The sequence below is a fragment of the Gopherus evgoodei genome, chromosome 9 (genome assembly GCF_007399415.2).
Source record: "Gopherus evgoodei ecotype Sinaloan lineage chromosome 9, rGopEvg1_v1.p, whole genome shotgun sequence".
Classification (NCBI taxonomy): Eukaryota; Metazoa; Chordata; order Testudines; family Testudinidae; genus Gopherus; species Gopherus evgoodei.
This window is the reverse complement of record NC_044330.1, coordinates 60,218,663-60,245,608: the sequence shown is the minus strand read 5'-3', so window position 1 is coordinate 60,245,608 and position 26,946 is coordinate 60,218,663. Positions and strand designations below refer to the sequence as shown.

The 26,946-nt window shown below is 53.4% G+C and overlaps 1 protein-coding gene and 1 long non-coding RNA gene across 13 annotated transcripts in view; one reads left to right on the top strand and one right to left on the bottom strand.

Annotated features, from left to right (window-relative positions):
• Positions 1-26,946, top strand: part of DGKK (diacylglycerol kinase kappa) — a 213,923-nt gene that overhangs the window by 177,827 nt on the left and 9,150 nt on the right. For 6 of the 12 annotated variants that reach the window (XM_030574330.1, XM_030574329.1, XM_030574332.1 and 3 more), the window contains 12 exons: positions 7,581-7,682; positions 8,889-8,988; positions 10,612-10,719; positions 12,767-12,863; positions 13,798-13,905; positions 15,058-15,171; positions 16,594-16,728; positions 17,354-17,520; positions 17,774-17,891; positions 20,930-21,016; positions 23,727-23,846; positions 25,681-25,792. In XM_030574330.1, the coding sequence (XP_030430190.1) occupies positions 7,581-7,682; positions 8,889-8,988; positions 10,612-10,719; positions 12,767-12,863; positions 13,798-13,905; positions 15,058-15,171; positions 16,594-16,728; positions 17,354-17,520; positions 17,774-17,891; positions 20,930-21,016; positions 23,727-23,846; positions 25,681-25,792 (1,368 nt within the window). The remainder of the gene's footprint in view (positions 1-7,580; positions 7,683-8,888; positions 8,989-10,611; positions 10,720-12,766; positions 12,864-13,797; positions 13,906-15,057; positions 15,172-16,593; positions 16,729-17,353; positions 17,521-17,773; positions 17,892-20,929; positions 21,017-23,726; positions 23,847-25,680; positions 25,793-26,946) is intronic. The other 6 variants (XM_030574331.1, XM_030574334.1, XM_030574333.1 and 3 more) reach the window with 6 other exon arrangements.
• Positions 2,646-26,090, bottom strand: LOC115657076. The gene is made up of 3 exons (XR_004001872.1): positions 26,077-26,090; positions 25,975-25,978; positions 2,646-2,720 (listed from the first exon to the last, which is right to left on the bottom strand). It is a non-coding gene; the product is annotated as an uncharacterized LOC115657076 (long non-coding RNA).

Genomic DNA, 26,946 nt, shown 5'->3' with positions numbered 1-26,946 from the left:
GTCTCTTCTCAGATCAAATGGACACCAGGCTGCATGAACAATACCAGGGCTACCCTTCGCTTGTTGAGCATGCATATGCCTCAATCAGCCAGGAAGCTCTTTTGGCCATCGCTGCCGCCAGGCAGTCTTGTCAGGGACCTATGAGGAGAAGGGACACTGGTTTTAGTCATTGTCACCTTTCTTCCTCCCATTCACTAGACCAGCCTGGGCTGCCAAACACCCAGGGGGCCAGAAGCAATCATTTTGAGGGTGCATCCGAGAGTGATATCCCAGTCAGCCAACCGAATCCTACCCGTCTTTCCTCGACCTGCACTTAGGACGGAAGAATCCTATGCACTGCTACAGACTAGGGACCGAATGGCTAGGCAGCAGTTCTGCAGAAAAGTACCTAGGGATTACAGTGGACCAGAAGCTGGATATGAGTCAACAGTGTGCCTTTGTTGCCAAGAAGGCTAACGGTATTTTGGGCTGTATAAGTAGGGGCATTGCCAGCAGATCGAGGGACGTGATCATTCCCCTCTATTCGACATTGGTGAGGCCTCATCTGGAGTACTGTGTCCAGTTTTGGGCCCCACACTACAAGAAGGATGTGGAAAAATTGGAAAGAGTCCAGCAGAGGGCAGCAAAAAGGATTATGGGGCTGGAGCATATGACTTATGAGGAGAGGCTGAGGGAACTGGGATTGTTTAGTCTGCAGAAGAGAAGAATGAGGAGGGATTTGATAGCTGATTTCAACTACCTGAAAGGGGGTTCCAAAGGGGATGGATCTAGACTATTCTCTGTGGTACCTGATGACAGAACAAGGAGTATTGGTCTCAAGTTGCAGTGGGGGAGGTTTAGGTTGGATATTAGGAAAAACTTTTTCACTAGGAAGGTGGTGAAGCACTGGAATGGGTTACCTAGGGAGGTGGTGGAATCTCCTTCCTCAGAGGTTTTTAAGGTTAGGCTTGACAAAGCCCTGGCTGGGATGATTTAGTTGGGAATTGGTCCTGCTATGAGCAGGGGGTTGGATTAGATGACCTCCTGAGGTCCCTTCCAGCCCTGATATTCTATGATTCTGTGACCGCCTTTTCCCCTACTGCTCGGCCTGGTCGCAGGTTATGTCAGACTGCTGGGTCCAGGACATAGTGCCTTGGGGCTATACCTTGCAGTTCTTGGCTGCTCCTCCTCCCCCCACCCCCCGACTTTTCCACCCCTCTTCAGGGACCCTTCTCACGAGCAACTCCTTGTTCAGGAGGACCGAGTGGTCACAGTGCTGAGTCATGTCCTCTCGTCCCTGAATTGGTGGCTGAATCCTGAGTTGGTGCTGCAGGGGGTTCCCTTCATGACCCTGTCTCCATCGCTCACCTTGTCTTGGACGCATCGGATCTGGGCTGGGGAGCCCACCTGTGTGAGCGCAACACCCAGGGCTGCTGGCTACAAAACTATCTAGCCCTTCATATCAACATCAGAGAGCTCAGAGCTGTTCTCCTGGCCTGTCAGGTGTTCTTACCCCACCCTGAAGGGCAGGGTGGTGCAGGTCCTGATGGACAATACAGCCATGATGTATTACATCAATAGGCAGGGGATACCAGGTCTTCAGCCCTTTGTCAGGAGGCACTCAGCCTCTGTGTGCGGCGTGACATTCATTTGGTGGCCAGCAACCTGCTCAAGGCAAAGAACGTCTTGGCGGATTGCTTCAGCAGGATCTTGTCTTGCCACAAATGGTTGCTCCATCCAGAGGTGATCAGCCTAATCTTCCGCAGGTGGGGGACTCCCCGGGTGGACCTGTTTGTGTCCAGACAGAACAGTAAGTGCCACATGTTCTGTTCTCTGCAGGGCAGGGACAAGGTGTCCCTGTCAGACACCTTCCTGATCCCGTGGTTGGGAGTGCTGATGTACACCTTCCCACTGGTACCGTTGATCCACAAGATCCTGCTAAAGATGGAACAAGACAGGTCGTCTGTTATCGTCATAGCCCCAGCATGGCCTTCTCAGCACTGGTTTGGCATGCTGCTGAGTCTTTCGACAGCCACCCTGTTGCAGGTACCTCTTTGGCCAGGTCTGCTGTCCCAGAACGATGGCAACTTGCTACACACGAACCTGCTGTTGCGGCACTTTACAGCTTGGCTGCTGCTTGGCTGAGTGTGGATAAGCAGGAGTGCTCTGCTAGTGTCCAACCGGTCCTGCTGGGCAGCAGGAAGTCATGCACCAGGGCTACCTATGTGGCAAAGTGGAAGTGGTTCACGTGTTGGTCCTCTGACCGACATATTCCTGCTGCAGTACCCGCTGCAGGACATCCTGGACTATTTACTTTACCTTAAGCTCCAGGGCCTGTTGCTATCTTCCATCCACCTAGCGGCTGTTTCGGCTTTCCTCTGTTTCAAGGACAGTCAGTCTTCGCCCATCCCATGACGGTGCGGTTCCTGAAATGTCTGGAGTGCCCTTACCTGCGTGTCTGGGACTCGGTCCATAGGCGCAGACTTCCAGATTTCCTGGGGATGCTCGACCCCCTGCTCCATCCTAGGCCCTGCCCCCACTCCACCCCCTCCCCCAATGCCCAACCCCCATCCCACTTCTTCCCGTTCCTGGTCCGCCCCCTCCCTTTCCCCTGAGGGTGCCCCATATTCAACTGATGCCTCCCCATAGTCGAGGGGAGGGGCATGAGTAAAAGGGCAGGTCACATGTGTGTCCTCCACACCTAGCCCTGGGGCCACCACACTCTCCCAGCCCCATGTTACCTGCGGGGGGGGCACTTTATCCTCCTGCTGCGCCTGCCCTCCCAGCATGCTCTGATGCTCTCTCTGCTTCCCAGGAGCTCAGGTGGGAAGCAGAAGGGAGCCGCTTTTAACGCCAGCCCCTCCCGGTCGCTGCTCTGCAGCCCCCACCAATTCCCTGGTGAGCACAGACTCAATTCCCTGGAGTTCCCCAATAAAAAAAAACTCCAACAGGTCTTAAAAAGAAAGCTTTATATAAAAAAAAATACATAAAAATGGTCTCTCTGTATCAAGGTGACAAATACAGGGTCATTTGCTTAAAAGAAATATGAATAAACAGCCTTATTCAAAAAGAATACAATTCAAAACATTCCAGCAACTATACCCAGGTAAATACAAAAGAAAACAATAGAAACCTTACTGCCTTACTATATTTGTACTTACAACTTGGAAACAGAAGATTAGAAAGCAGGAAACAAAAATCCTCTCATAGCCGAGAGAGAGACAGACAGAAGACAAAGAACTCAGACACAACCTTCCCTCCACCCAGACCTGAAAAGTCTTGTTTCCTGATTGGTCCTCTGGTCAGGTGTTTCAGATTACTTCTTTCCAGGTGAAAGAGACGTTAACCCTTAGCTATCTGTTTATAACAAGCCCTGCCCGGCAGCTGCCTGAGAGAGCCTGGCTGGGGAGAAGGTGGCTTCTGCTCCCTGCCTGGCTCAGCTTCAGGGGACCCAAGCCCAGGCAGGCAGTGGGAGTCACCTCCCCAGTCAGGCTGTCACAGGCAACTGCCGCACAGGGCTGCAGAACAGCATCTCAGTTCTGGAAAGGGCTGCTCCTGCCCCTTCCATTCCCCGCATCTGGGCCATGCGTCGCCCAGGCCCGCCCCCTGTTCCTCCCCCAGCACACTGCCAAACAGCTGATGGCGGCCAGAGGGAGGCACTGCGGGGGACAGGGACAAGCTGATCGGCAGGGCCTGGTGCTGGGGGGGGGGGAGGAGGGGCCTGCTGGTGGGTGCTCAGCACCTACTATTTGTTTTCCTGTGGGTGCTCCAGCCCTGGAGCACCCATGGAGTTGGCACCTGTGACCTGGTTCCCCCTTGGGACCTGAAGCTTGTTCTGTCGAGGCTCATGGGTCACCCCCTCGAACCTCTGGCTTCCTGCTGTCTTCTCCTTCTCTCCTAGAAGGTCTTCTTGGTCTCTATAACTTCAGCCCGTAGAGTGTACAAGTCAGGGCGCTCACATCAGAGCTGCCGTATACGGTCTTCTATAAGGACAAAGGCCAGCTGTATCCGCACCTGGCCTTTCTGCCCAAGGCTACCTCCCAATTCCACACTGGTCAAGACATTTATTTACCAGTCCTTTGTCCAAAGCCTCATGTGACAGATGACGAGCGAAGGCTGCATACCCTGGACGTCAGACGGGCGCTGGCCTTCTGCATTGATAGAACAAGGCCATTCCATAAGTCAATGCGGTTGTTTGTTGCTATTGCTGCCAGAATGAAAGGTCGCCCAGTGTCTGCCCAGAGAATCTCATCTTGAATCACAGCCTGCATCTGCTACTGCTACAAGCTGGCAAATGTGCCCCTGCCGGCAATCATGACAGCTCATTTGACTAGGGTGCAGGTGTCATCAGCAGCCTTTCTGGCACAGGTGCCAATCCAAGAGATCTGTCGGGCTGCCACCTGGTCATTCGTCCACACATTCGCGTTGCACTACGTGCTGACCCAGCAGGCCTGAGATGATGCTAGGTTTGGGAGAGCTGTGCTACAAGTTTCAAGACTGTGAGCTCAAAGCCCACCTCCATTGATTCTGCTTGTGAGTCACCTGGAATGGAATAGACATGAGCAAGCACTCAAAGGAGAAAAAACAGTTACTTTCCTTTCGTAACTATTGTTCTTCGAGATGTTGCTCATGTCCATTCCATTACCCGCCCACCTGCCCCTCTCTCAGAGTTATCAGCAAGATAACTGCAGAGGTTTTTTTCCTTCCTCTGCAGCATGGGGCACGGGTCACTTGCTGGAGGATTCTCTGCAGCTAGAGGTCTTCAAACCACAATCTGAGGACTTCAATAACTCAGACATAGGTTAGGGGTTTGTTACAGTGGTGGGTGGGTGAAATTCTGTGGCCTGTGCTTTGCAGGAGGTCAGACTAGATGATCATAATGGTCCCTTCTGACCTTAAAGTCTATGAGTCTATGAGGGCGTAGGGCTGGCAGCGCCTGTTATATTGACGCATGAGCATGACACTCCAGGGGGCACCAAAGTTGGCCCAATGGATATTGCTAAGGCAAGAATCTCTGATGACCGCACATGTGGGCACACACACACCAAGTATGGAATGGACATGAGCAACACATCTCAAAGAACAACAGTTAAGAAAAGTAGGTAACTGTTTTGGGTTTTTTTAATGCTCATCGCTTCTAAAAATCAAGCCAGATGTGGCCAGGCAGGATGCCCAAAACAGAGGCACCCCACAGCATGGGTCCCTGCTGATCATTTTGGCCTGGACTCTTCTGTGCCTCAGTTTCCCCCTCTGTGACGTTGGGACACTGAGTCACCAGTGTGAATCACTCAGAGGTGACCCTAATAAAAGCCAGAGAGCGCATTCTGGGTGACTAATCCAGGAGCAGCATCCCTGGATGCCAGGGGTCACAGGTCCTGGCAGCATGGAGTGTGGTGTAGGAAGGAGCCCAAAGAGCAGGGGTCCCCATCTCCTGGATGGTTCTGTCTGCCCAGTAAACTTCTCATCATTCCAGAGCGTACGCCGGACCGCCTGGGTCTTTGGGCATGGAACCAGCCCCTTCACTTTATGCCTGGCACTAATGAAAAGCCCAATCCTGCTGCCTTTCCTCCTGTGAGCCAGACTCCAGCTGCCTCATCTAATATCGGTTCTAACTGCAGCTTCCAGGAGCACTGTGCCCATTCTTCGTTGGCACTGCATGGGCTGCTGGCAGGTCCAGATAGGGCTGGAGTCCTGAGCATCCAGCCCAGACAATATCTCTGGCATCCCCGTCTGTAGGCTTTAGGCTCTGTATACTCTCTAGAATGTCAGGGCCAGGTAGCAGCTCCTGCACGGGCCTGGTTCACCAAGGAGCAGGTGCCATGACAGCCTGCAGAGGCCTCCTGACTGGGTATCTGTGCTGGGACAGGAGACCCCTCTGCCTCCCAGGCCTTGGGAGCTCAGCCAGCCCTATGAGGTGGAGTGGAAACACCTGCAATGGTCAGACCCATCAGGAATGAGCTGAGAAGGCATCGGGTACATCCAGGTGCTGGTTGGGCATCCCTAGGGTATGTCTATACAGCAATGTAAGCCTGGGCTCAAGTCTAACCCCCCTTTGCAGCCACGCTAACCTAGTTACTGTACTGCGGGGCTGGAGGGTCCAAGCCCGTGTTAAGCTGGGATCTAGGATCTGAGCCCTATTACTTTCCTGTGCACATGGCTCTGGCTTGACTCAGGTCCTGGAAGACCTCCAGATCTATCCCAGAATTCCTGGCAGCAGAGGAGCAGCGGTGCAGGAAGCCAGCGCAGAGGCTGGAAGCGCCATTACTGACTGGCCAAGCCTGCTCCCCTTGTCTGCTCCAGCTCCTCCTCACTGCTGTGCAGAGCTTGCCTGGAACGGAGCAAAGCTGACTAGCGGGAAGTGGCTCCTGGCTGCCAGGGTACTGAGGGTCATCCCTGCCTCATCCCTGGGCAGCGGCTTAGTCCTGCTCCGCTCTCTGTCCCTGTCCCCCCAGGATTCCCCGTCCTCCCTGGGGCTGTGTGTGCAGGAATGCCCAGGCTGCATGCATTGTCAGGTGGGAGAGTGGGAGCCAGCCCCCCAATCTACCCCACAGCCTCCCAGGGATCCCTTATCCCTGCCTCCCGTGTGCAGCGGGAGCAGAGCTAATGGATCCTGGGGGTGCTGGAACACCTTGCACCCCAAGTCCTGGGGATGCCCTTCGCTGCTCAGCATCTGGCAGCAGTCAGGCTGGGGGCGTGTGTTCTTCCTCAGACACCTCCATTCAAAACAAACAGACAACAATAAATAAAAACCAGCCAAACAAAAACCCCATCCCTGAGCAGCCCATGATGCAGTCTGGCAGCCCTGGAGCTGGGTGCCCTAGTTACCCTCAGAACAGGGGCCTGCCCTGCCCATGTGCCTCAGCCTAGTGGGGAACCTAGTTCTCAGGTTAGGGGCAGTTCAGAGTAAATCCTTTTCACACTGCCATGTGCTCCCAGGACAGCTACCACAGGAGTCATTATGTGTTTCTGAGCAGGGGCGGCTCTAGGCATTTTGCCACCCCAAGCGCGGCAGGCAGGCTGCCTTCAGTGGCTTGCCTGCAGAGGGTCCGCTGGTCCCGCGCTTCGGTGGACCTCCCGCAGGCTGCGGGGGGGTCCACCGAAGCCGCGGGACCAGCGGACCTTCCGCAGGCAAGCTGCAGAAGGCAGCCTGCCTGCCACCCTCGCGGTGACCAGCGGACCGCCCCCAGTGACTTGCCACCCCAAGCACGCGCTTGGCGTGCTGGTGCCTGGAGCCGCCCCTGTTTCTGAGTCCCATCAATAGAATGTCACAGGTTTGGAAACAGGCAGGGCAGTAGAGTTTTCTCACAGTGCACCACATTCCTAGGGCTAGAGTGTTGATGGGGTAGGGGGCACAAGGCACTGTGGGGTATGGTTACTTTGACTTGGGTCTGCGCACTGGAGTATGGGTGCCAGAGCCCTAGGTTTCAGCATGGGTCGGCAAATCCTTAATCTAGGGTTAAAATGCAGTGTAGATGCTCCAGCCCAGGGTTCCCTGACATGAATGGGCTGACTCGAGTCCCATGAACCCTGAGCTGACACTGCTGTGTAGCCATACCCCTAGTGTTGGCTTTACGTTGCATGCCTTGCCTGTTCCCGTGTAGCTGTGGATGAGCAGAACAAGCAGACTCAAGCCTATCGGAGCATCACGGCTTCCAGCAAGAAGGACAGCTTGGAAGAGTTCAGCAAAGAGACCGAAATCCTTGGTAAGACTCCGGCTGCTTCATGTAGCCCACTCCCTGTTCAGGATCATGGGCTCTTCCACATCAGTTGTTACTTAAAATGATCGGAGAAACTGTAACCAAGGCAGGACTGGGGATGGCAAATACACAGATTAAAGGGGGCCCGCTTTCCAAAGTGGAGGCCCCCCAGCTACGTACTACAGTGCATCTGTGACTGTGACAGGACTCCTGGTTGCTGTTGTGTAACCTACGGGGGGGGTATTGGTCTTGGGCTCACCTTTGCTGCCCGCATAGTGCCTGGAGCAATCTAAACACCAGGCTCAGAGCACAGCAGACAGGCCAAACCAGGATAAGCCTGGAGATTTCCAGCCGTCAGAATGCTAGGGCCCTGTGCAACGTGAGCGTGCCGTGGGATTGCACACGCTGTCTGCCAAAGCTACGCCCATGCCCACCGTTGGGTGGCTCAGAGCTGGTGATGTTTGGACAGTCAGGCCTTGGCAGTGTAGGCGCTGGCTGGAGGCCTGGACATTCCAAGAGAAACTGGCCAGCCGTGTGCAGGGGGCTGTGGAGGCTCTGACAGACTGGCAGGCTGTGTCCTACAGAGTCCAGATACCACAGCAGAGGAGTGCAACTCTCTGGAGTGGGGCAGGGATGGGGGTCCCCACCTTGACTCATCAGTGTGTGTGTTGGAAATTAATAATACCTAGGGTTCCCCCTGCTGGCAGAAGAGCAGCAGGAGCCTGATCCAAAGCTGATTGAGGTCAATGGAAGGGCTTCTGCTGACTGAGGGCCTGATCCAATGCCCACTTAATGGGCTAACAAACCCCCATGCCCTGACCCCTGCTGGTGGTAAGGAAGGAATGCAGTGCATGTTGCACCCTCCATTATCAAAGCAGAGTGAGAAGGGAGAATTGAGTGCAGACAATCAGGAGACAGACTGTCTAGGCTCTTTGCAAAGTATTTACAAACCATGTCACCAGACCTCTCCATAATCCATGTCTGTAGGGCCACACCCAGCACTCACCCCTAAGGGCATGTCCCATTTAAAGTGCCAGCATCAAAGTGGTTAGCAGAGTGCCACACTGGGGTCCCCTCTGCACTCAGCAGTGAAGAGGTGTCTTAGTGCGGTGTTGGGGGCTAAGGAAGGCAGGCTAGGGTAGAATGCAGAGTATGCACTTGTTAAGGGCAGGGGTGCTGCTGGCTGCTAAAGAGCATCTCCCCTTTGGCCAGGTTCCCGTCGGGATACGGTGACCTCCACAACGTCGTCTATCTTCCTGGATAGACCTGACAGCGTCAGCACTGTCCATTTCACCGAGGATCCCAACATCATGTGAGTATGTGCTCTGGGCAATGTTAATCCTCAGCGCATGTCCAGGCCTCCGATGCTGCCTCTGGGACATAGGGTAAGGCTCTTATCCCCATTTGACACAGGAGAACTGAGGCCCAGGTTAGAAAATAACTTGCCGAAAACCACAAAGGACACAGAGCCTCTCCTTTATCAACACTTGACCTTAACCTCAGTCTCAATCATTATCAGCCTTTCACCAGACAGTTTTCCTCCTCTTTCCCTGAGAGTCTCATATATGACTCCCTTAATTCTGACTGGCTAACGAGTGGGGTTTTTGTTAAAGTGGAACTTTCCGTTCTCGCAGGTGAGGGGGTTCTCTTCACACTGCCAAAAGGAAGGGAGGGGGGCTGCTCACAGCCTCTGGTTTGGGAGCATCCTGTTCCTTGAAGGTCCATGTGTGTTTCCCCCAGTACTGCTAATTGACACTTGGCCACCGTCCTCCTCAGCGTGACCCTTGACTTTATCATCACCAGGGCTGGGTGACAGCCATTTGCTCTACCTGTGAAAGCCAACTAGTGTAGAATGCAGCGACCAGCCAGCTTGGTGGAGTGCATCATCTGGGCTTCAGGCACTGTGGCCGTTGCTGGAACTATAGATGTGTAATACCTTCAGGCTGGGATCTGCAAAAGCATCTCAGTGTTATGCAGTGAGCTCTCCTGGGGGGGGGGGGGGGGAATTGATCATCTATTAGCTGGAATTGATCAATTTTAGAGATTCTGGATTTAATTAAAACCAAAACATTTAAAAGTGTCTATCTCTGTCTGTTTGTCTGACTATTACTGCAGTGTCTAAGTGCCGTCCCTGCAGTACAGATTGGTGAAAGCACAGTCCTTAATACAGCCTGCCTAACTCTCCTTGCTTTAACCTCACAAGATATTATTGATCTCCAGGAAGCAAAGATGTACCAGCTAGTTCAGCAACTGGAATCTTCTCCTTTACCTGTCCTTGTTAAATCAATGACTGAATTAAAAAGCCAGGGTCTGATTCTTCTCTGGCACTGGTGTAAATCTGGAGTCCCTCCACTGACACTTGTGGAATTACATCCATGGAAAATTGGCATAAATGAGAGCAGAATTGGCCCGTGGCTGTTTAAGATTAGCAAATTATCTGTGAGTCGTCAGCCAACAATCTGCCTGGCCGAAGCATGTCCGGTTGGTATCATTAAGCAATGCCAGGCGAGCAGACAGTATCTTTTGCAGAGTTGGTGGTAGACTGTGGCGTGACTAGCTGAAGATTTGTCTGGCTTTCCCCACTTGAGAAGTGTAATAATGACCTGCCCTGGGGCACGCTATTATTATTTTGCAATGGGGTCATTACACACACAACTGTCAACCCTGTGTGTTTAACTAGAAACTTGGCTATGACATCACTGACAGCCAATCAGACACGGCTGTGAAATCACTGATAGCCAGTCACAAAGCTCCAATTGTCGCTGGCATTCTAAAGCCCCTTCAAAACCTGTAATAAATCTCAAGGACTCTCATACGAATGTTTCAATAATGGGACTGATATTTTCATTCTGCTGCCATTTCCCGGTTCCACCCCTGTGATCATTGCTGCATTGTTCTGTGTCCAAACCTCACCTTCCCCATCTGTTGCTTTCAGACAATTCTCCGAAAGATGCGTCATGAATAACTACTTCGGCATAGGCCTGGATGCCAAAATCTCTCTGGAGTTCAACAACAAAAGGGACGAGCACCCCAAAAAGTGCAGGTAGGCAAAAGAGCCCCCCACCTCCCTCAAATGGAACATGCTTCAGGCTAGGAGCAGAGGTCAGAACTTCTTGATTGCTGAGTTCCCATTTCATGAAGGAGTCATCTATAAAGACACCCTCTGCCCCAGGGCATGCACTCCAGGGGCAACCTGTACAGGGAGCTGTGGGGAGCTGTCTTTGGCCAGGCCTACACAAGGAGGGCTTTACTGGTATAGTGATACCAGTGCAAAGCACTTCTAGTGTGGACACAGCTTATACCAGACAAGCTGTGCTTGCACCAGCATAGCTTATTCCAGCCGCCCCAAGTGAAACCAGTGACACACAAGCACCTGTGGCCAATCTAGCTGTGTCTACACTAGGGGCTTGTGCCCGCAGCTTACGTCAGTCAGACCACAACGCTTCACGCCTGGCTGACAGCCATGCCAGCAGAAGTCTGTAGTGTAGACAAAGCCTAAGTGATCTGCTGTTGAGCTGAGTTTCACGCTGCTCCTTATCTGTCTGCTCTGATGTGAATCCCCGTGTAGCTGAAGGTGCCTATGGTGCCTGACTTGAATGAAATGCAGCCACATGGCAATAACAACAGATTGTTTAACAAGAGCCATGCAGTGCACTGCGCCAATGCCCTTCATCCCAACATCTTCTAACACTCTGCAAACATTTGTTAATTAGGCCCCAGGACGTTAACCTTTGTGAGGTGGGTAATTATAATTATCCCATTTTACAAAGGCCAGTGGGAACCAGCGGAAGTCTCCGCAAAATCAGATCCTATATATCTAGAGTAAACATACAGCAATCAGGTATTACTAGCATCTCAGAGGGTCTTGGCAAGATCATGTAAACACCTGGAGAGGAGCTCAGCTCACCGGATGCCCTGAGATGGAATTGAATCCTGCTACTCAGTTACCTTGAATGGCATGTCTCCAAGAAGGGTCTAGAAGAAAAAGAAGGGATGGCTGAATAACAATACTACCTAAGAGAGTTATACAGTGCTTTTCAGCTAGAGATCTCTTTACAAAGGAGGCAGTACCATTATCCCTATTCTACACATGGGGAAACTGAGGCACAGAGCGGGAAAGTAGGTCACCTAACAGGCCAATGGTAGGAATAGAGCGCATGTCTTCTGAGTCCCAGTCCAGTGTCCTATCCACTAGGCAATACTGCCTTTCTGGATAAAGAGGGCTGTAGAGCATTGCCTATGGAGAGAGATTCAGAAGAGTGACACTATTTCATTTGGAGAGGAGGCCAGTAGCAGTTCTATAAAATGCTGAGTGATGCAGCAAATCAGGCGTCCCTGTTTACTTTTTCTCCTATTCAGTGAGACATTCAGTGAAACTAAAAGGTGCCATATTAAAAACTAATAAAAGGAAATATTTTTACATAAGACATAATTAACCTGTGTAACTTGCTGCCACTGGATATCATGAATGCAAAGCATGTAGCAGGATTCAGTAAAAGGATCAGACGTTGCTGTGGAGAATGAGAACATAGACAGTTACATTGGATGGGATTTTACACCAAGGGCTACAAACCCTCCTGTTTCAGGACATCAACCAGTCATTGGCCAAGGGGGGAGGCAGCTTCCCCCATGGGCAGGTTATTCCTGGCCACTTACAGGTTCTTGCACCTTTCTCTGAAGCATCTGGTGAGAAACAGGATATGGGACTGGATTGTCAGATCCGGTCCTGCAAAGTCTGTGTTGCCTGTTAATTACTGTGCATGTTATTATGTTAATCTCTATCTCTGTTGTCTAATTTGCATATTTAAGTCATTCTCTTTACACCACCTTAATAAGGCTGTTAGCCACTGTGCTAGTGGTGACGCGAGCTTGGAGTTGTCTGCAGGACTGATTTAATGTAGATCCATGAGTTTCAGGACCATTGTGATCATGTCCTCTGTAACTCTGCCCAGAGACCCTCAGCCAGTGACTTCCACATCCCGCACAGGACTTCTGGCTCAACTAGAGCATCTGTGTTAGACAGGCACCCAGGCTGGATTTAAAAGCGCCCGCTCAGAGTTGTGTGTTTCTCTCCCCTTGCCCCGCTGCAGCAGTCGCACCAAGAACATGATGTGGTACGGAGTGCTGGGGACCAAGGAACTTCTGCAAAGGACCTACAAGAACCTGGAGCAACGAGTCCAGCTAGAGGTAATCAGAGGTGCTGGCCTGGTCTAGGGGCCAGAAATCACTGCAGGGAGCATAAGAGCAGCAGCAGGTGTGCTCAGCTAAGTGAACATGTGCAGGATCCTGACTAGATCCCTGTCCTTTGCCAGGCGTTGGGGTTTAGGTGCTGAGAGACTGGAGGAATGGGGGCCACAAACAGAGCTAGAAGCTAGGCTGTCAGGCCACAGCAATGCTCATTTCTCAGGCTCCCTGCCTTAGTGCTGGTCTATTCTCCTGCTTTGTGTTTGCTTGTGTCATGGAAACCTGTTCCTTTGCAACACGGAGCCCAAGGAGAGGCACTGAGTCCCAGTGCAGAGCAGGTTACTGAAATCCCAAGCAGGCATTTGTAAGAAAGCCAAGGGACTCTCCAGTTGTGCCTGTGCTGGGGGTGTGTGTGCATAGATTTCCCACCATTGCCCACCCTGGCACAGCGTCACTTGGTGGTGCGAACAAGAGAGCCCTAGTGTAGACAAGGCTTCTGCATTTTATTTTAAAACCAAGTGTCCTGACCCCGCTTGGATTGGATCGGAGCATGGGTTTGTCTTGGGAATGAGGCACAATGGGGAGATCAGCACAGGGGTGAGTGAGTTCAGGCTGGCGATTCTCTAGGTGTTTCCTGTTTTCTCTTGGAGGACAGGGACTGAATGTTGAAGGGTAATCAGTGCTTTGAAACAATGGTGATGCTCCAGTGGACAGCGACTTCTGCAAGCCAGCCCCGTAACATCACCCGGGGCTGCCCAGAATCCCTGACTCCCTTGAATTCTCTTAGGCCTGGGCTGTGTTTCACAGCAAAACATGGGAGCTTGCTGGTGTTCCTGCCTCATGCCTGCTTTGCGGGCAGAACTGAGGGTGTGGCTGGGCTGGCAGGTGGTCTCTGGCACATGCTGAAGATCTCAGCCTGCCTTATCTTCTCTTTCAGTGTGACGGGGTGACCATCTCCTTACCTAGTTTGCAGGGGATTGCCGTGCTCAACATCCCCAGCTATGCTGGTGGCATCAACTTCTGGGGCGGCACAAAGGAGGATAACGTGAGTGCCGGCTGCAGGGTGGGGTTGGGCTTCTTGGCTAATGGTAAATCTGAAGGTGAAATGCCTCAGTGCAGCTGTAACAAGAGACCTAGTATCCATTTAGGGACAGAGGAATTGCCAGATGGATCTGCCCTGGGTCCACTTGGTCTGGTCTCCAAACTCCCACCAGATGGATCAGCCCAGGGCCCATCTAGCTCAGGCCCTGATTCTGACAGCAGTCTGTACCTGGGTGCTTTTGAGGAAAGGGTTGGAAGGGTGGCAGTCAGTCTCACTGGGAGAAACTGTTGTCTAGTAGCTAGAGCAGGAGGGCTGAGGGTCAGTAGGTCTTCAATCTAGGCCTGACTCCGCTACTGACTCCTTGTGGCCTTATTGGTTCACGTCCCGTCACTGTGCCTCAGTTTCTATGTCTGTGAAGTGGGGCTACTCCGTTTGCGAAGGGCCAGAGCAGTGTAGAGCTGTGTTTTCACATGCACACCCCGAGCTCATTGTGCTACAGTGCACAGCCCTGACCTCCAGGGTTCGTTTATGGCCAAAAGCCTGAGGTTGCAAGAACCCTTTGTGAAGAGGCTGAGTCCTTAGGGGAGCCCCAGGCCCTGTCTGAGTGCCCCGCTCCCCCTCCGCCTGTGGGTGGCTGTGTGGATAGCTCAGGTCAGTGGCAGCTTCCCCTGTGGTTCCCTGCCAGGGCCTCTTCTGCATCCCTCCACTCCCCACCTTCTGATCTCAGCAACTGGACCCAGTTCCCACCCTGGCTCCGCTGTCATTACCCTGCAGCTCCAACCTCTTGGGTCAGCTGGAAAGTCCCTAGAAATGGAACTTAGCTTAGATATAGACAGACACAGAGACCCACAGATGGACTGACAGACACACAGATGTGTAGCCAGACACACACACACAGTGACTCCCAGACAGACAGACATGCAGTTGTATAGACACAGACATAGACACCCACGGATGGGCAGACACACACACAGATATATAAACAGACAGGCACAGAGACTCATGGATGGACAGATATGCACACAGCTGTATAGACAGACAGACACAGAGAGCCCCAGGCGGACAGACAGACACGCAGCTGTATAGAGAGCCCCAGACGGTGGTGAAGAGAGGTCCAGGGCAGTGGCTGTCACAGGGCTGTGCTGTTCCCTGCAGAACTTCGGGGCGCCCTCCTTCGACGATAAGAAGCTGGAGGTGGTTGCTGTCTTTGGCAGTATCCAGATGGCCATGTCGCGAGTCATCAACCTGCAGCATCACCGCATCGCCCAGGTAAAGCAGTGCCACCGTAGGAGATCAGCTAACCCTTGGCTGGGCCCCACCTGGCTAGGTCCCAGGTGGCTGGAGACCCAGATGGGACCTGTCTGCAGGGGCTGACCCCCCTACCATTGCTGCCTCCCTCCCATGGGGCCCACAGAGGTTGGGGAGGGAGCACCTGGGGCGGAAGAGGCTGCAGGAGGTCAGGCAAGGGCAGGTGTGGAAGTAAGGCTGCTGACCTGTGAGGAGGGGAAGGGGGGTCTCCAGTAGGGCTGGTGGGCGGGAAGGGCCTCCTGCTGATATGGGCAGGGAAGGCTCTAAATTGGAGTGGGGCAGCTCTTTTGCTGGGGGGCCTGAGCAGGGTTACACAGGGATTTTGGGGAGCCTGGGGAAAAATCTGCCCCTGAGGCCCCCCCTTGGGGGGATGGGGGTTGTATGCAAGCTCTCCCCACGCTGACCCCTCCATGGCGGTACCTGTCCTGCAGGGCTGGGCTCGGCTGCCCACACTGGCCATCATGACCTAGTGCATGGGGTTGCAGTGCCACTCAAGTTTGGCCCAGCCACCCATCCGCAGGAGCTGTGACACTGTGTGTCAGGCTGCAGCGCTGCTAACTCAGATTCCATAGGTTGAGGGGGCTGGGGACAAACTGCCCCTTTCGTCCCTTGCCCCCTGGGAGGCCCTGGGTCTGCGATGCTTGGGACAAGGATATTGTCCTCTGTATCTCACTGGAGCTGTCCCATGCCCCATGAGCGTGCAGTGCCCCTGCCAGTGCGGAGTGATGAGCTCTGCTCCGGGAGCATGGCACAGGGTGTTAGGCAGGCCAGAACTGATGCTCTGTGAGTGGTGTGTCTGGGTAGGCCGCGTGCTGACGAAGAAGCACAGAGTGGGTCTGCCTATGGTACAGCTCTGCAGCAGCTGGAGGTGGGATTCCCAGCTCCAGCAGAGGGACAAATGTCAGCTCTGCTTGAGCTGAGGCCTCACGATAGCATTGTGGCTGTGGCAGCATGGGCAGGCGCTCAGGCTCGCAGCCCAAGCCCATACCCAGGGCTTTGGAGGGATTGGACTCCAGTGGCTAGCCTGAGCCATGCTGGCCACACGGCTAGCTCAAGTGAGCTAATTTGTAGCCAGTGACCCAAGCTAGGAATCAGGCCTCCCAGCAGGGTCTACAATCTGGATGCACTGGTGCCCCTGGCAGAACCCAGCCAGTGGGCCAGGAAACGTGGCCCTGCCAGGAGAGCAGAGTGCCAGCTGGCAGGAGACATAGCTTTGCCAGCATGCCCTGGCATCACAGACAGCACTTCCCTGGCATCAAGCCATGGCAGAGCCGCAATTGCTAGGAGAATTTCTTTAACTCGGGCTATGTGAAGCCCTTGGTTGGGCCGTGTGCCTTTCCTTGCTGCTTGGTACCAGCCTCTTCTCCTGTGCTTGCCTGGCAGTGTCGGATGGTGAAGATCACGATCTGGGGAGACGAGGGCGTCCCAGTGCAGGTGGATGGAGAAGCCTGGATCCAGCCTCCAGGGATCATCAAAATCCAACACAAGAACCGAGCCCAGATGCTAACGAGAGACAGGGTAAGACTGCCCTTGGACTCAGGGAGAGGTGCTCAGGGTAGCTGCTGCTAGCATGCTGCCATTCTGCCTGGTGCTAGGACCTCATCAGCTCTCATGAGCTAACCGGGCTGAGCCTGTCCAGTAGCTGGATGGGGTGCTGCTGAGTCAGTCAGGAGAGCCCTCTCATCCGAACTAGCACTGAGCCAGTGCCCTGTGCGGTGCTAGCTGGGTGCTTTGCTGGTGGAGATGCCATCTTTCAGACAAGCCTTGACTGGCTGGGCTAGTTAAAGATCCCATAGCCCTTCCTCGAAAGAACTGGGTGATTAATGAGATTCCAATGCAGATAACTACGTAGAGTTGCTGTTAAAGATCTGTCCTGTTCCACCTCAGAGGTGGCTGCATTTCAGCAGTCAGAGCAGTGATTGGTGCATGCTGGTATTGGGGGTTCTTGGGGATGACGTGGCAGCTGCCATTGTCCTGTCCCAAAGCTGCTGCACTAAGCTCTGAGCCAAGGGACGCCTTAGAGTGTCAGTGTGGGGCGGCAGGGGCCGTTCAGGGGTGAATGCCAGCTGCCTGGCAGTGCCTGTGCAGGGTCAGACACCCCCAACCCCCATGTTAGCAGCAGCACTGCCTTTTCTCTCTGCAGGCCTTTGAAAGCACCCTGAAGTCGTGGGAGGACAAGCAGAAGGGCGAGGGCTACCGAGCCCCGGCGCGGCCCCGCCTCAACTCCCAGCAGTCCATGGAGTACCTGACCGACGAGGAGTATGGCCAGATGCAGCAAATGGCTCAAGCTGCAGAAACCCTTATCAGCAGGTGAGCTGGGGTGCCCGTGGGATAAAGCAGGGTAGCAGGCCAGTCTGGAGCTGGCTGGGGTTAGGAGGAAGCACCTGCTCAGTGGTGCCCCCTATGGATGGTGAAGGAGCAGTGGGACGGACAGGGACTCCTTCCCAGGGATCCCCTCTCTGCATGCGGATCCTGCTCCATGGGCCAGACTTCCCGTTCCCCAAGTTAGAAGTCAAGGGAAGCTGTAAATTCCCATCAGCTCCCTTCCTTTGTTTCTCTGCAGGATCCGCGAGGCAGCCGCAACCCACAAAGCCATGGAACAGGAGCTGGCCCATGCTGTGAACGCCTGTTCCCTGTCCCTGAACGAGGCCCTTCCCAACAAGAGCATCAGTGGGCCCGAGGTGAGGGGCACAGCCCAGCTGGTGTCACATCCAGGGGGAGTGAGAGGCAGGGGATGAGCACGTGAGTGCAATCCAAAGAAGAGGTGGCAGCAGGGAGCGCGGTGGAGAGAGAGAGAGAAGATTGATTATGGAGGAAGCCAAAGGTTAAGTGGATATTATAGAGAGAGCCAGTAAATAAATAGAACAAGGAGCTAAGCCAACTATAAATAGACCAGCGAGCCAGAGACAGAGCTACGGGCAGAATACAAATGCAGGAGGCTGCCTGGCTGCATGAAATGTCAGCACCCCTCCTCGCATCCCACATGAAATCCACTTCTCTCTGTCTCCACCTATCCAAACATGCTGGAGTGGGAGGAGGAAGCCCTGCTCCAAGCCCTTGGTGATGGGGTCATGTGGGTTTTTGTTACTGAGCTCTGCAGGTCTGTGTTGATCAGAGATTCGTAGTTTATAAGGCCAAAAGGGACCATTGTGATCATCTAGTCTGACCTCCTGCATGGCACTGGCCCTAGCACTGCCCGGAATTAATCCCATTTGAACTAGAGTAGATAGTTTAGAAAAATGTCCAGTTGGGATTTAAAAATTGCCAGTGCTGGAGAATCCACCACGACCCTGGTAAGTTGTTTCCATGGGTTAATTTCCCTTACTGTTAGAAATTTACACCTTATTTCTTGTTCGAATGTGTCTAGCTTCAACTTCCACCCACTGGATCTTGTTAGACCTGTGTAAGCCTTGGCTGCTCATGGTGACAAACCTGACATTTGTTTCCAAAACCTGAAATTTTTGAAATTTGAAATTTTTGAAAAACTGACAGTTGAATTATGTTTGCAGTGGTGTAGTAGCAGTGTTGGTCTCAGGATATTAGTGAGACAAGATGAGTGAGGTAATATCTTTTATTGGTCCAACTTCTGTTGGTGAGAGACACGTTTTCTAGCCACACCAAGCTCTTAGTGGGAGAGTTACTGTGATTGTCACTGCTAAATGCAACCTCCCCACAGGCCAGGACACACCAACACAAAGCAGCACCAGACCCCCCAGAACAACAGATGCAAAACCTGCAAACATATCTCCACTGCTACAATGATCAACACCCTCACAACACCCCTTTCAAGATCCATGGGTCCTGCATGTGGCTATCATATAGTTTTTCTCATCCAGTGCACTAACTGCCCCAACAACAACTGTGAGGGTGAAATCAGACAATCGCGACACTCTCAAATGAACTCACGTAGGAAAATGATAAAAGAGAAAAATATCCTATTTATTGTGAGTGAGCACAATTCTCACAAGGCGATCACTCGCTGTCTGACCTATCAGGCCCCATCCTCAAAGGAAACCTGCACAACACTTTCAACAGATGAGCCTGGGATCTTAAATTCATTACTCTGTTAGACACCAAAAATCATGGACTGACCAGAGACCCTGGATTTTTGTCTTATCACAACAATCTGTAATCCACTGACCCCTTTTTTTTGTACTATGATGACAGATGTGTTAACGAGCCGCTTTACCTTGAATGGTCCCTTATAATATATGCTAAAAACGATCTGTCCCACCATGCATTTAGCTGTGATGCTTGGAGAACCTTTCCCAGACCCAAAGAGCTCTGTGGAGCTCAAAGGCTTGTCTCTCTCGCCAGAAGTTGGGCCAATAGAAGAGATTACCACCCTGACAATTTAATCAGAAAGTCATTATCTGTCAGGGCCCCGAGGAAAGTTTCTGGACAGTTCTGACCCTGGAAGGCACCTGCACAATGTGTGTGTGGGGTGCTCCTACCCTATATACTGGGTAATGGTCCTGTCTCACCACTGCCCCCTGTTGGATGTACTGAGGCCTGTTTGAGTGTTTGCACCACCTCCTGTAGATACCAGCCATGCCTGGCAAGGCTCTATACAGCACCTGGCACAGCGATCAATGTTATGTACATGCTGCCAGTCCCTGCAGTACTGAGTGATGCAGTATGATGATAGAGGCATGCTCCAGTGCCAGAGCAGGGTCTGCTTTCCCCTTCCTGGGCTAGCAGTGTCTGTCCAGCAGCATCTGTGATGGTGTATGGATTTTCACCAGGAGTTGGTGCTGGCTCTGAATGTGTTCAGACCACAGTGCATGCTGATCTCGGCCACTAAGGCTTTGGGCCTGACAATAAACTGCTTTGCCTCTGCCACCCAACTGCCTTGCTCTGGGCAGATGTAGTTTCTTTGTTCCTGAAGATGGTGTAGATCTGAGGCCATGGAAGATGACATGGTCCCAGCCTAAATTCCCTCAAAGCTGCGCAGATGCAGTGAGAGAGAGCTGGGAGAGTCCTCTCTCCCTGCCACAGCTCCCAGGGCAGTCTGCACCCCAAACCCCTCATCCCCGGCCCCATCCCAGAGCCCACACCCCCAGCTTGAACTCTCACCCCCCCCATACACTGCAACCCCCTGCCCCAACCCTGAGCCTCCTTCCACACTCTGAACCTCTCGGTCTCACCCCCACGACACATCACCTCCATACTGGTGCCCATAACAGAATTCATTCTGCACATGGATGTAAAAAATTAGAGGGAACATTGGTCCCAGCCCCCCAAAGGCATTGAATGCTAGGCCAGAGCCCAGAGTGGATGTGAAGCTTGGAGCAGGCTCAGGAGGCAGGCTGCTGTGTGGAGAACAAGCTGGCATCTCTGGCTTGCCTAGGCTGATCTAAGGCAAGGGGAGGTATGGAAGTACAGGCCTGAATTGATGAGAACTTGGGCCTCAGCCAGGAGGGTGTGAGGGGGCAGCAAGGTCTGCGGTTTGTTGCTGCTTCCTGATAGTGCTCCTTCCAAGTTGCCAGTTGGCCTGCTCTGCTGAGAGCGCTAGGGTAGCGGAAAGGACTGTGACACAGTGTAACCAGACTTGCAGAACCCAGCAGCATCCCAAAGCATCTCGGCCAACCAGGAAGGGGCAGCATACTGACTTCATTGTCCCATCAGGCCCTGGTCCCTTAGCACAGCTCATCCCCATGTGCCTGCTTACTAACATTGCTTCTCTCTCTCCTCTTTCTTTGCACCCATCTCCTCTCAGTTTCTGAGCAGAAATGCGGCCGTGGATGTGTCAATTAGCGTGAAAGCCCTTTACACTGAAACCAGAGCTTTTCTGGAAGGAAAATTGGTGAGTGCGTGGCTGGGAAGGAGCCAGCGCCCCAGGGTGCTTAGTCTACTCTGCCCCAGACTGCAAAGAGGGGGGGCTGGTTTGTGAGATTCCCTTGCATGAACCCCCCTTGCATTCAACATGGAAATCAGAGCTGTAGCAAATGGCAGAACATGCTCCAAGCTTCATGCTGCAGGACAGGGAAGGAGGCTACTTCCTGTGGAAGCTCTGGCAGGGACTGGAGGATGTGGTTAGGTGCAAGGACAGGGGGAAGCTGTTGGGGTGCAGGGCATGGGGGAAGGCATGGGGAAGCCCAGGAGAGAGGAGAATGTAATGTGAGGTGTTGAGCTGAGGCCCTGGAAGTGACAAGACTACCCAAGTTCACATTAGATCACAAAACTAGCAGTACTTTGCCTGGTTCCTCCCTCAAACCAAGTTCTGCCCTCCTGATGCCAAAATGAAATGCCTCAGTAAACTGCTGAACTTCATAACATGATCATCATCCCTCTCCTTGCTTCCGTGCTTTGATAAGCAGCAAAATGGATATTGTTCATGGGTGGGTTGTCATCATTAGGGCCAAGAGTTAACAGATTACCAAGACAAACAGAGCTATTAGCTATTAGAGCTCTTGTTTCAGACTGTCTGCAGCCTCAGGCAGACCTCACTGGATCAGTTACTCTTGGTGCATGATTTGAAGGTTTTCTTTTGGTAATTATTGTAGAGATTGAATTTATTTTTTTAAAGCTATCTCAGCTTTTGAAGCAGTGGGCAGCAGCCCCTACTGCAAAGCACCCTGTTCCTGACATGCCATGAGCAAGATGGTTGTGTGAAGCAGGGAGGGGACCAGTCCCACCACCGTGTCCTAGAGCTGGGTGCTGACCGTCCCAGTGTTAATGGCAGAGTAAAGGAGGACATCATGCTGATGTCAGCCAGCACCACTACAACTCTAACGTGAGCTGCCAGCTTGGTGGTCTATAGGGAGTGGCTTGGAGCTCCTGGGTGACTCAAATGCTGTGCCACTCTCCATGCCTGGAGCTGACTGGATGAGGCAATTATTTCCCAAGCAAGTGGATGGGCCCACTGTTCCTTCCTGTTCCTCTTGGAACCAGGCTGTGTTGCATGCTGCCTGTTCCCCTGCATGCCAGCTCTGTGTGCCACGCTGCTCCCAGGCGCCCTGCACCACGCAGGAACCCAGCAGGATATGGCATCGGAGGTACAGCCAGAGCTGTTTCCTTCAGCTCTCCCTGCCTGGGCAGGGAGTGTGTGAAGAGGGGAGAATGGTTTTAACAGGACAGTAAAATTCTTTCCCCCCCGCAAGAAGCTCCACTGGGGGTGCAGCTCCTTCCCCTGCTCCATTTCTGTACAAACTAACCAGAAGATGGAACTTCCAACCATGCACTCCCTCCTCTCCCAGTTCTGTTTAAAGTGGCGATGAGCTCACTGCGCCTTGTCCTTGGTGTCTCCAGTTCTTGGCATGGGTGAGGAGTTCGGTTATCCCTGAGCTAAGCATCCTTCCCAGTGCATTCAACAGGCCTCTCCATGCCACCTGGTACTGTGACACCGCACTCCCAACGCTGGCCCTGAGGCAATTAGCCCCATGGCAGTCTGTTCAGTTCATTGTCAGATCCTGATACTTGACTGAGAAGTGAATTCTGCTTGAATGCCCAGGGTTCTAGGACACTGCTGGAAGGACCCCAGCTGTGCCCTGGACCATGAATTTGGAACAGCCAAAGCAGAGATGGATCCTGAAAGATCTATGCCAGGTTTTATGCACAGACTCATTCTGTGAACAGGATGCTCATTCCCAGTCAGCTTTCATAAAGCTGAGTGGGGAATGGCAGCGGGATTTGGACCTGGGAAGTTCAGCTCCACAAGCACAGACTGGAGCTAAGAGAGTCACTCTACTAGCTGGTAGCAATAGCAGGCTGGCTTTCTCTGTGAGCTCAAGCCATTAGAAGGGAACATGACAGCCACTGTTCTAGGGTGGATCATGCTCGTTCTTTACTCGTACTTCAGCACCAAGTCTTAGTAGACACATTCAGGTCATGTTTTTAATGCCCCCCCCCCCCCGCCGCCCTTTATGAACTCTGAGTGGGATGAGAATGGAGACAATTTTAACACCCAGTTTTGCTCTGCTTTTTGCATCTCTGATCTTAGACAAGTTAGTTGGTCAGTGTCATTTTGGTTTAGTCAGTGTCACTGCGGGGCTCTCCTGTACCCAATTGTAACGGCAGGAGTAGCCAATCTGTTACTGGAGATTTTGTTTCTAAAGAGAGCGCTCCCAGGGAGCTTAGGTTCGGTAAAGGTGAAGTTCTGGCCTCGCTGATGTCAGAGGAAGTTCTGACATTGACTTCAAAAGAGCCAGGAGTTTGCCGCAGGTTTTGCAAAACCTGAATGCTGGGCCTTGACCCTGTGCCTTAGCCCAGGTGCCCTCCTGTCCCAGCAACAGGGGCTGCTTGAGAGATAGGGGAATGACGGGAACGGACAGCCAAGCAATCAGTAACTTGCAGAGGCTGGTATCAATCTCACAGTGAAACCCAAAGAGGAATGGGCAGACTTCCTCCCTGGGGCTCGTCCTTGTGGTTAGCTGAACTCCAGTCCCAGGCGGATGGAGCCATAAGGCAGGTCAGTGCATCATCCCTGCCTGTCCTCTCCAACAGTACCCATGGCGCGCGCTCGCATGATGAGCTCTGCACAGGGCGCTCATGACTTTCTCCCCCAATCCCTGCAGCAGCTGGACTCCCCACAGCAAGAGGAGGGGCTGCAGAGAGCCCTGAACACCGTCAGCCAGGAGCTCCAGAGGCTGCCCGACATCCACTGGCTGGCACCCATCATCAACTCTGCTGAGGAGGTGGGTGCACGAGGCCGCTCAGAGGCAGTTTGGTTGGGTTATTCCTCCTCCTCCCCATGCTGGCAGGAGGCTGCCTGTTGCCATTGCAGCGAGTGAGGGAGAGTCAGCGAGGCAGTCTGGCCTAGTGACTGGAGCAGGGGAGCTGGGTTCTCTTTGGGTGACCTTGGACAAGTACCCTGTCAACAAGTGTGCCGCTGTGCCCTTCGCAGCCCAGCCCCTCCCATTCCACCGAACTGGCTTTGCATTAGACTGAGCCATCCCCTCCTCCATCCCTTCATATACATCCATCCTGAGACCTGTGCTTCTGCAGGGGGCTTAGCACCCACAGCCCTGAGAATCAATAAACCATTGCAAATAAAATGGGACTTGGGCCTCCAGACTCTTGCATGAGTCTCCCAAGAATTGCAAGATCTGTGTCTGCCTCCTCCTTCTACCCGCCTCCTGCTCCCCCTCCCTCCTCTGCTGTCCTCACTCTGGCCCCGACCCTGCAGTTGGATCTGCCCCGGCAGACTTTGCGTGGACCCTACTAGAGTCCTGAGCCTTCTTATGGGCCTGATTGCAGCATCAGGGCCTTAGATTATGATCTCTTCATGGCAGGGGCCTGATCTAAATAAGATCCCCCACTGTACGGTGCGCCTGGAGTCTCAGTTGTGCATGTGTCAGATATTGCTGTGACAATAGGGCCCGAGCCTACTCGGAGGGGGCAGGGCTTATTGGGGAATCTGGAATACTTGGAGCACTCCATGTCTCTGGGAGACCCAGAGTGGAGAACCAGGGCTGGCAGGGAGGAGCGCTGCACATCCTGTGAGCAGGTGATGAACCAGCACTGGATTTCTTGATCCGGTCATGCAGCTAATGTACAAGTGACTCCCACTGACTTCAGTGGCACTGGCTCATGTGCAGAACCTGCCTTTCTTGGGCCTGTTCTGCTCTCTCCTGGTGACTCTCCTGGTGCTCTTCTTTTGGCTGTGGTCTTGGGGGCACAGGCTGCCCAAGAGGAGGGTTTATCATTCAAGGGAGCAGTGGTAAGCCGGTTTAAGTGGCACTTCTCAGCTGCAGAACCCCCAGCACTTTATAGAGCTGGGGGGGTGCTATCACTAGCTTTGTCTTACAGATGGGGAAACGGGGGCTGGGGGATTGCCCAGGAGAGCACAAAGGTGGGTCTGGTACGCACCGTGGCTGACAGCAATGAGGGGCCACATAATGTAGCCAGGGCTCAGACATTTTACCTTTCTGTCTTCTAAACCAGGGGTTCTCAAAGTTCATTGCACTGCGACTCCCATGACCCCAAGCGGGTCAAAGCCTGAGCCTGCCCAAGCCCTGTTGGCCCAGGTTGGGGGGGGAGTGTAAAGCTGAAGCCTCGCCACCCCAGGCAGGGGGGCCAAAACCGAAGCCCACAGGCTTCAGCCCTGCTGTGCAGGGCTGAACCTGAAGCCTGAGCTCCGGCACCTAGGGTGATGGGGCTTGAGCGTCAACCCCAGACTCCAGCAAGTCTAACACCAGCCCTGCTGACCTCCATTAAAACAGGGTCGTGACCCACTTTGGGGTCCCAACCCACAGTTTGAGAACTGCTGTTCTCACCCCATTCAGTGGTAAAAATATCTGTGTCCTGACTGGACTACACCCTCCACAGACACTAGGACTGGTGAATCTGGCTGGTGTGAATCGCATCAGCCTGTGCTAGGGATGCCAGGGCAAAGCTGGGATAGAACCGAGATGTGGTTAAGCACTGGCAGGGTGTGGTGGGCATCTGACCAGGGCTCGGAGTGGCACAGATGAAATGCATGGCTTGTGAACCTAACCCATTATCCTCTCTGCCGGCCTCGGGCACCAGGAGAGCTCCGAGAGCAGCAGCAAGGCCAGCCTGAAGCTACGGATCAACATTCCCAAGCCCAAGAAGGACAAGGATAAGTTTCAGAAGCCGAAATCCAACAGCATGGTCCCAGGTACACCTCCCCGGAGCAGTGGGCTAGACAGGCAGAGCAGCCTTCACCCCCCAAGCACTGGGGAGCATCTTGGACCTGCCATGCTACCAACCAGGCACAGCACCACAGCCAGAGTAAATCCATACCATGGTGGTGTGCTGCTGGAGGGCACTTAGACAAGATGAGCAGGGCAGGCTGCAAACCTGTCTAGAGCAGCGCCTCAGGACTGCCTGCCCATCTGCCCACCAAGCTGACTCTGACTGCAGCCAGGCACTGAACCGTGCCGAGGATGGAGTGACTGGTACAGGGCAGGAGGGGGCACAGCTTGCTGGGCCATCAGCTCAAAGCTCCTCTCTCAGAGGAGGAGGAAGTTATAAAAAAGGGGTTTAGAAAGACATGGGCCTCCTGGAAGGATTTTCCTACGTGTCTAGGGGGTTTATGAGCGTGTCCCATTGACTTGCAGTAGGACTTGTGGTCCAAACCCTTTCAGACTTGTTTGACTCCTCCCGCATCGGCACCAGCTTTGCAAACAGACCCACTGCTGAGTCTCCCAGCCCCGGCTGCCTCACTTGCCCAAGTCTGGCCATGAGCCCTGCTCCATGTCCTGGCCTCTTGGTGCTGGCAGGAGAATCCCCTCTGCAAGTCCCAGGCATGGAGATTTCAGGGCTTCCTCCTGATGCCTTGGTGCCTTATCAGGAGGGAGGGCTGGTGATTGGTGCACAGGCTGAGGAGTTTCTTTTCACCTCAGCTCTGTCACATTTGCTCTGTGACCCTGAGCCTATCAGTAAATGGGCTTCCCGGGGAGCATGGGCTGGAGGTTGATGCTGCGGCGTTCTCAGATCTAGCCCTAGTCTGTTACTCCCATGCCTGCACAGGGGGCCTTCCTGTGCCCCCTAGCCATCCGCGTGCAGGCTGGCTCTTAGGCCATGCCCCATCCTTCTCTCCCAGGGAGTTTGCAGGGCTGCAGCGGCTGGAAAGGGAATGGGAACCCCTAGCCTCAGGGCTTTTGAAACAAGCTACAAGTGTCCCTAGCCTTTGTTTGCCAAAAGCTGGGAATGGGCAACAGGGGATGGATCACTTGATACCTGTCCTTTTCTGTTCATTCCCTCTGAAGCACCTGGCATTGGCCTCTGTCGGTAGACAGGATACTAGGCTTGATGGATCTTTGGTGTGAC